The sequence below is a fragment of the Cyprinus carpio genome, chromosome B19 (genome assembly GCF_018340385.1).
Source record: "Cyprinus carpio isolate SPL01 chromosome B19, ASM1834038v1, whole genome shotgun sequence".
Taxonomy (NCBI): domain Eukaryota; kingdom Metazoa; phylum Chordata; class Actinopteri; order Cypriniformes; family Cyprinidae; genus Cyprinus; species Cyprinus carpio.
In genome coordinates, this window is record NC_056615.1 from 2472240 (window position 1) to 2481798 (window position 9559).

At 37.8% G+C, this 9559-nt stretch overlaps 1 protein-coding gene across 1 annotated transcript; it reads right to left on the minus strand.

Moving 5' to 3' along the window:
- Nucleotides 1-785: 785 nt before the first annotated feature.
- cited4a (Cbp/p300-interacting transactivator, with Glu/Asp-rich carboxy-terminal domain, 4a) lies at nt 786-5502 on the minus strand. Its single transcript, XM_019123335.2, has 2 exons — nt 5358-5502; nt 786-3560 (listed from the first exon to the last, which is right to left on the minus strand). Exon 2 carries the CDS (start codon nt 3548-3550, stop codon nt 2828-2830), a length of 723 nt encoding a protein of 240 aa, XP_018978880.1. The 5' UTR covers nt 3551-3560; nt 5358-5502; the 3' UTR covers nt 786-2827.
- Nucleotides 5503-9559: the final 4057 nt, after the last annotated feature.

Below are 9559 nucleotides of genomic sequence, written 5' to 3' on the forward strand. Positions count from 1 at the left end.
GACACACAAAAAATGTATAGATCGCAAATGATCTTGAATTTGTGCACAGTTGAATGGTTTCAGATCTCCGCCTTGTAAACGCCACCTAATTAATATCATTAGCATATAATAGAGCACAGTCAATGTCCAATTCCTTTACTCAAGAACTGTGAGTGGCAAAAATTATTAAAATTTCTAAATACCTGCAGTACTCAGACACCGAAAAGTGTATACGTCTGCTTAGACCCAGACATGGCACTAAGAAGTTTTCCAAGTCAAAGATTTTCGTTGTTGTGGATTTTAGTCTGCACTCTACACACATTTTATAAATGAGGCTCATAGGGTTCAAACAAAAGAGATGGTGCCTTTAGATTTCTAGATTTTTCTAATCATTGATGTTTTGACAACAGTAAAGACTTTTTTTCATATGGGAATTGTGCACTAATTCAACTGACATTTGCAGTCACAGTGTTTGAGACTCATATTTACCAAGTTTGGTTCTTGCCAGACTGTTTTGCTTATACAATAATGTTGCAGTTGGGTGCTTCAAGTGTCTCATCTCTCACGAGTCTGTTGCGTTCAGCACCTGATTTAGTTATGATAGTATTCAAAAAACTAAATGAAAGACATTTTGATATTGTAAGAGATGGGCTTGATATCACTTTATCATTTTTTGTTTTTGTTGTTGTTTTTGTGAGAGAAAAACAAATCAATGTGTCAGTTCAGAAAGTGTGTGAATTTGTTGTGTCCTGTGATTGTCACTAGCAACATTAAGTCAGACATGCAATTACACTCACTGAAGCCACTTCTTAAAATAAATATTTTATTTTCAATGAAAATAAATACATTTTCTTAATATAGAATCAACAACATTTAAAAAAAAAAAGCATTTGTGGGAGCATGGCGACAGTACATAACAGCACACAGTTTGAAAGAGGACATACAATCGCACCTGCAAGGGACATGGTTTGTGATTTACAGACTGACAAACTCATGTAGCATTCGTTTAAGAGTTTGAACAGAACAAAAATGAACATGATTGGATCTCTGGGAATGTGGTTAATCATTCAGTCATCAATTACAAATCTACAGTTCATTTGATTTTCTATTTCTAGATGTGGTTTGTTTATAACTATCAGAGTTTCTCAAGAATAAGGATATTGGGGAAGACGTTCCAGTCTCTACTGATATGAGAAATGCGGCTGATAAAATCAAATTCAGAATTTTTCCCTTCTTTATGACTCAAAGCTCTAAACAATCAGCCAAGATGGAGTTGTAAAACACAGGATATGACCCATCAAGTTGTTTGTGCTTTTTTTAAATTTTCATTCGGTGGCAACTGTTCACAATCCCAAGCCATACGTACAGCAATTACCCGAGCTAAAGGAGGGTAGAGTCGAGGGAGTTGAGCCCAGCTCTGGCGGAACAGATTAACCTACTAGTACTGTATGCAGTGCTATTTCCATACCAACCCAACCCCCACAGAGAGCTCAAGAACTGGCAACATAACGACACAGGAAGTTGTCAAACTCAGCAGGCCAGCCGTTCCCAACTCTTCATTACACCCTGAGCGATAGCAAGCAAATGAACATGTCCATTTTGTAATTATCAGGCCATCTGAGATGACTGACCGTGCTGACCTCAATTAGCAATAAGGTTGTAAGTGTAATTTAAATGTAATCAGATTTAAACCTGCAGTGTTTGGGGAGCAAGGAGAAAAGCAACATTTTATGCTAGTTTGTAAGGTTGGTTCATCAGGAAATTTTGAACAGTAGTTCAACTATTGACATTCAGGTTGATTTAGAAACAAGTGGAAGATTTAATTCTATACGCAGCATGTGGCTTAATGAAGACTATGGTCCACGTTCTTCTACAATAAGGAGCGTATGAGCAAACACTACAGAACAGCTGGAGTGTCAGTGTCACCTGTTTGAATCATACAAAGACAGCAGTTTCTTCCTCATTTCGTGGAATAAGGTAAGTGAGTATTTATCAGTATCCGTGTAAAAACTATAAGGCAGTTTAGACTCGTCAGCAGGGAGCGCAGGCTCAGTGTTTGGTAAGGGAGGCTACAACACATTCCAACATTTTTCCAAGTTTTTCTAACACAGACATATTCCTGAAAGTATCAAGACACATCCTATAGTGAATGCAAGACACTCATTTTGGGTCGTGTTCAGTCAGATGTAGAGTGTTGAAAGTGACAACTTTTTACTAGGCAGTCAAATTTTTAATAGTCGTAGAATGGAAATAACCAAATGTACAGTGAAACACTGCGCACGAATAATGTTTCATACCCAACCGCTACCACATCACCACCCCCTTACCGTCTAAAACATCATTAAGAGCTACTGGAAAAACAACCCGTTTTGAAGTACCAGCCTTCAATTCCCACTTAACACACTCATTCAGAGGTCTTTAATCACAAGTCATGGGTTAGTTTGAGAAAAGGCCAGTCTCTGTCACCACAGATCATGTCTGCTTTTTGGTAGGTGTTATACATAAATACATTTCTAAATGCTATTGATTCTAGTTGCCCCCTGAGGAGGCAAAGCAGTTTCTGCAAAGTTCCAAGCAGACTTCTTTTTCCACCACATGAAGTTACATTCAACCCTGGGACACTTGGTCACCGTCAGTCCAGGATTGCCAATGGGACAAGACAAGGCCTGCTCGCCAAAGCCACACTTGTGCTGAAGAACATCCAGAAGTTGTTTCCCTCATTGAAAGACAGCGTGCACTGCAACTTGCATGGCACAGCTTCACAGACACGGAGAACCTGGTTGTTGTACTTTTCTTGTCTTGCCCCAGCTTCTTCTTGGCGACCAAGTCTTTCTCTGATTCCAGAACTTCAGCAGCTGACAGTACTTGGTTGCTGCTTGCACACAAAGTCCGAGATGAAATCAAACTCGTTTTGTCCGAGGAAAAGCTCAGGCAACTCTTGAACCCGGTCCAGCCCGAACTCCAGCACCAAGGACGTTAGAACCTCCTCATCAATCAAGTCCATGTCCATGACGTTGAGGCCCAACGCTGGCCCACCCATCCCCATCTGCATGCCTGCCAACTGAGCAGGACCCATCCTGTGCTGGATGTTTCCCATGTGATGGCCGTTCATGGGTCCGTATGGATGCCCGTGGTACTGGGTATTGAGTTTCTGAAGATGCATGCTCGCCATAAGCTGCTGAGATGCTGTAAGGCCTCCTCCACCCATATACTGCTGTGGGTGCTGGCTCTGGGGGTGCATATGATGGTGCTGGGCTTGAGGGTGACCCTGCGGTTGCTGATTTGGACCTCCGTACATCATATTGGGTTGCTGCATTTGGTGGGGGTGTCCACCACTCATCTGGCCATTGACCTGACCGTTCATGACGCCGTTCATCACGTTCCTCTGCCTCATAGCCACCTCCATGGAGCTCTGCGGCCCCCTGCCGTAGTGCATGAGCTGCCCGTTGGGAAGGGTCCGTAGACCGGGCTGGTGTCCGTGTGGAGAAGGGCCGTTCATTCCCATGCGATACCCATGCAGGCCTCCTCCAGCAGAGCCGTGAGTCATAGGCATCATCATGTGTTCAGCCATGCCTTCTCCACTGCAGAGATATGAGAGGAATGGCAACAGTCAGGGGCAAATAGTCAAGCAGGTTCTCAGTATCAGCTGACAAACACTTTCAGTTTCTTGAAAACCATCAGTAGTGAACGTACAAATATTAGGATTCCTGGCTAAATCAATTTATCTTTAAAGACCAGTCTCACATGCTTGTTAATCAATTACAATTGAATTTTACTGATTGCAGTTTGTCCACCACAATCAATCAATAATATATATATATATATATACATTTTTAAATAATCAATCAGTATTTGCGTCTTGTTTTCTAGTAAAAATATTTACACATCCTTAAAATTAGAAAAAATTACTTGAGAAGCAAAATTACTTAAAAACAATAAGAATTGTTTTCAGAAATTATATTATCAGAGAAATACATTTTTCTTAACCCACTCTCCAATTGTTTTCTCGTTTTTTATGTTTTAAGCTGCTTATAAGTTATGAGTAAGCAAATGTTTTTTTTTAGCAATTTTTGAATATTATACATACATATATGACACAAAATGCTTATTAAGAAAATCTGTAATATTTTACAAAATTATTAATTAATTAATTTATTTATTTATTTTCGCCATTGTCCACAACATCCCTTCAACCCATTGTGGTTGTGAGTTTAAACAAAGCAGATATATGATGACTTGAGCCCTTTACAGGAAAAAAATTGCAGTAAGGAGCATCAAGGAGCCGCCAGGAGGATCAAAACAATAACAGGCGGGGAGGTGGACAAAGTGTTCAGCAAACAAAGCCAACCCACTGCCAGATACATGTGAGCAAGAGATAATGACACAATGCACAAATGATTGGATCTACTCACATGACAGGGCAATGTTTGGAGTTACGAAAATGTGTATTATATTAAACTAGATTGTGCAATGCAATCATAATCAAGTATTAATCTGTAGGCATATATCAACTGGTAATGATCTCTAGATAAAGCAAATATACAACACTTTGAATTCAAAACCCACTGAATTCTTAAAAACTGTATGATTTAGGAAGATATTTTATGTTTTCAGAACCAGTCATTGTCAGTAAATGCCCTGTCCAGTGTTGTGGTCTGTTATCTCTTACATCAATAGCTTCAGGAGTGAACCAGATCATAATGTTTAAGCGTCACTCGAATTTTTACAAGTGCACGGTTTTTTTATGTCATGATTTCAGATTGAAATAAGAGATGAAAGCACAGCGTCGTCTGGGGTCTACAGGAGCCTCACCTCTCTGTCCCTGTCTACTTAAAACAAAGAATTTCTCCTCTGCTTTCTACTAAGCTGAAATCTGTCTGTAAATGAAATATAGGCTACAGACTTTCACAATCTCCGTCAGACCACAGTGAAACTTTCGTTAAACATCAGCACGTAGACTACTGAATTTACTGTGTATTTAGAGAAAAGTTTGCACGCGTTAATGTTCAGTTCGAGCTCTGCATAGCAATAAAGCAAATACAAAATGCAATACACATATAAAGCGTATTTTGATGCAAACTTACAGAACACTTCGATGATGAAGCTTATTACAAGTGTAGCATAACTAATGATATATTGTCTCTCTGACCATTATTTTGTTTCCTAAGAAGAAAAAAAGTCATACCACACTAGAGAAACATATTTGTGAGGCGTAAGAACATTTAAAAACCAGAGCAGAAATAAGAAGAACACTTAATCTATCCATCCATATGTCCAGATATTTAAATATTGGTAATACATGCTGATTTCGAAGATCACATTTACAAATGAACAAAAGATCCAGCCTTCACAGTGAACTCAATATAAAAGACACATACCGTCAAATGATTCGTGTCGTTGTAGAGATGCTGTTTGGTGTTCTCAGTCTCTGTAAAGCAGCGCAGGTCTCTCCTGTGACTCTAGCCTCAAGTGTGAACGAGCTGCTGCTGCTGAGCGCTTTCTGGGTCAGCGCATAAAGACGAGCGGAGAGGGGGGCGGAGCGACACAAGCCCCGCCTTCCCCCTGCTGTAATTGGCTCGTCCTCTAATCAAAGATGTCACTGTCCAATTACGCACATGGCCTTCAGTTTTATGTGCACTGGCAGAGAAACCTCTCAGAATTCACACATCAACTAAAACAGGACTCATGAGTGCTGCATGTTGTTTAAAAAGGTCGTTGATGTCTTAAAGGAGCTTGATATTGTTAGTCTTAAAAACTGCATCTGTTATATATATATATATATATATATATATATATATATATATATATATATATAGTCTCTTACTTTTCACCTGTGGCCTATATTTACCTTTTAGAATTTGAAAGCACTAAAATTATGCGCTGAAGCATTATTTATTTTGATGTCATAAGGAAATATGTATTATATAGATTTATGATTTTAAAGGCTACTCAACTTCACTGATGAGAAAGGATCAAATTACACTCATTTCAGACAGGTATTTTTAGTTTGACCTCTTTTATTTTTTTTTTGTGTGTGTTTTTTTATTTTATGATGCTCATCAGAAGATGGTGGTAATGAAGGGGGGAGCATTTTTTTGTCTCTTATGTAAATGGCATATTTACCATTTTAAAGAGAGAGACGACTGCTGCGAGAAGAAAGAAAACCTCCTGCTGGCGTGAAGCATGTGCAAATGGACTGACACCGAACATACAGTACATATATCCTCACACATATTACACTGTTTCCCATGATTCTAATTACAATTTGATTGAGTTAAAGCTCATTGAAAATTGTTTATAAAGCATACCACCCAGATATAAGGTGTCATATTTGAGGAAGCTCAAATGTAAGATGAAATGTTTAAGTGAGATGAATACTCACTCACCACAAACACTTCCACACACCGTAATGAACTAAAAACAGTGACGAGTCATGCAGAAAACTCCTAGCAGGGTGAAAAACCTCTATTTACTCATTCCTCCATTTCTAGAAAGGAATGTGGTGAGCAGAAGTGTATAATCTCTCTCTTTCTCTCTCTACATTCTCCTGTTCTTCTATTGTCTCCTTTGTCATTGTGTAAATTTAGCCTGATTCAGCCTTGAACAGTGTGTTCAGCTGACTTTAGCTTTGCCTTACTTTGATAAACTATATAATTTATGATTTTAGACGTACATTAAAGGAGCCTTATCTAAGAACCAGAATATCAAATATGGGCTCTTTTGATTTGCGCCAGGGACTAATCTCCTAGTAACCACCCTAGCAACTGCATGGCAGTGTCTTGGCCATCATCTACAACACCCAGGGCCAGTGAATTTTTCATGGGCCACCCCTCACATTTTCTTCATAATAAAGTCTCCTTGTGATAAACTAAGAATATTTTATCCTAAAGTTGTTCCTTTTATAGCTGTTCAGTGCTAAAACCAATTTCTTTTGAAATTCCTTGTGGGGTGTCAAAATGTGTCAAGAGCTAATGGCCTAACTAATGCAATAACAAGATAAAATTAGTCTTTCTTCTAAATCTGGATATATTTTACCTTAGAGTATTGCAGAGGACCACAATGGCCCATTTAGAGCACACCATTTTGTTCACATCAAAATATTCTGAAAAATAGCCTATGAGAAATGAAAGAAAATCTGTAAACTGCATAGCATTCACATGTGAAGTGTGAAATTTTTGTGGAAATGGAAAATGATTATTTCCAAACAGGTTTCCCAAACACCTCACCCTTTATCTCTCACATGGTTGGAGTCACACCCCATATTCATAGCATTACTTACCTACGGTCTTATTGTTGACTCTGCATATATTATACAAGGTAAAAATACACATAAACATTTCATATGCCTCTTTTTACAAGATGTAATGGCGTTAGAACTGGTACACAGTTGTCGCTTGCGAAAACACATTTTATCAGCTCATTTTTTCACAACCTTGCAGAAAAAGGCTTGCCAAAAAAAAAATTACTGTGTTGTTATTTTTTCACGTTTTCTGTGTTGGTAGATGCACCGGGAACCCAATTATAGCACTTCAACATGGAAAAATTCATATTTTCATGATATGTCACTTTTAAAGCTACACTATGTTAGTGTCTTCAAGTTACTTGTGGAGAAACATTCTAGTAATTATGTACTTTTTCTTTTTTCTTTTTGCAAATATTAAAACACTAACAACGTCAAAATTCCCCCAATAGCAAAAGAAAGACAAAAATCTGAAAAAAATATGAGCAGGTAAGTAGCTTATATGCCACTGTTGTTTTGATTTGTTGAAAATTATTGTTTCAAAATCATATATCAAAAGTTTGCCAGTGCTATCATTAGACATAATAATTGCTATTTATATTATGTAAGGTAAAATGCTGATATTAGTTGGCTAGTCAAATAGACCAAAGTAGTGAATGGTTAATAGATTGCATTTATCAACATAACCACAGCAAATGTGATGCAAATATGCAAACTAAACATATGGATAATTGTGAAATCTGTCCTGATAGCTCTAAAATATAAATTATCATCATAGGCTCATCATAATGATTTAGGGTAAGCAAAAACGAGGTTTGCAAAATTAGTTTATGATGCACTTGCTTATTATTTATCTTTAAATACCGGTCAGATCTACCTATAATCTGTCTTTCTCAGTTACATGTCATTCTGTTCAATCACATCATGTCACCAAGCTTCAACATGATTAATAAAGTTATTCCTAAACAATTATAGGCCAAGACTAACAAAATGTCATTGGGAAGGTAATTACAACCAACAGGTTCAATTTGAGACTAGGGCTCCGTTTGACCTTCAGCATAGCAGAGCGGGAGAATGAAAGCATTGGTAGAAAGGTCATAGCGATGGACAGCCTCTTCTCACGCGTGTGGCAACACTGCAAATTATCCATAGCAATTTGCAGGTGGTGTGTGCAGAGCATTTCCATAACAGCGCCTATATTTTCCCCCTCTCACTCTCTCCCTCTGACATTTCATAAAAAACTGTCATGAATATTTTCACAGCTGTTTGGTTGTGTGTTTATATTGGTGTTTAGCACGCACACTCACAGGTCAGTACTGAAACCCACTGAGATAGATGTGGAGAGCAGAGCGGCTATGGAAACAAAGATGAATCAGTTTTTTTATGGAATGTGGTGATCTGAGGTTTGGCTTTTGCGGTTTTTGAAAGTGAGGGGTTACAAAAAAAAGGATAGCATTTCAGTAACATTTCAAAGGAAAAAACATTAGGGCATTTATACTTTAGAGAAGGTGCTGATAGAGTATTGAGAGCACAAATCCACTTTGACACCAGTTTGTCTTAAGGCCCGTTCACACCAAGAACAATAACTATAAAGATAACGATATTAGTGTGCACACCAGCAAACTATATCGTCTGTTTATTCTCAGTGCATGCTCATCTGCCGCTTAAAATTCTCAAGATCATTATAGCAGGATTGATTCTGATTGGGTGTCAATGTTTTTACAATTTATCAGCTGGAAAAGAAAATCGTTCTGAATGTGATTCCAACAATATTGTTTATCTCTGTCTTTATCGTTATAGCTGTGGTGTGGCTATTCCTTAATATTGAGAACAATTTTTTAACTGAATCTTTATTGCTATCTTTATAGTTATTATCCTTGAAGTGAACGGGCCTTTAAATCAAGTGTGATTACAGCAAACTGGATTTGCAAAAATACAATTATGTCCACTTGCATGAAATTGTTATTGATCAAAAGATGCTTATGTCAGACTGTGTTGCAACAAACTGACCACTTGATAGATAGGAATGTGTATTAACTGCTTTAACATGACACTAGTTTGTCATCAAGTGTGAATACGGCAAACTGGATTTTCAAAAACACAATTTTTACAGAGCTGTCTGAATTTGTCATTGATCAAAGGATGCATTACATCATTAGCACTTGATAGACGTGATAGTGTAGAATCCGCTTTAACACCGGTTTTGTTTGTAATCAAGTGTGAATACAGCAAGCAGGATTTCTGAAAGTACAACTGTGCACAGCTGTCTGAAATTGTCATTTATCAAAGAATGCTTATGTCAGACTGTGTTTTAAAATTAGCATTTGATAGAAAGGAATG

Excerpts from the sequence above, each read along its gene's own strand:
- cited4a (XM_019123335.2), bottom strand. The coding sequence starts at position 3,550 with ATGGCTGAACACATGATGATGCCTATGACTCACGGCTCTGCTGGAGGA.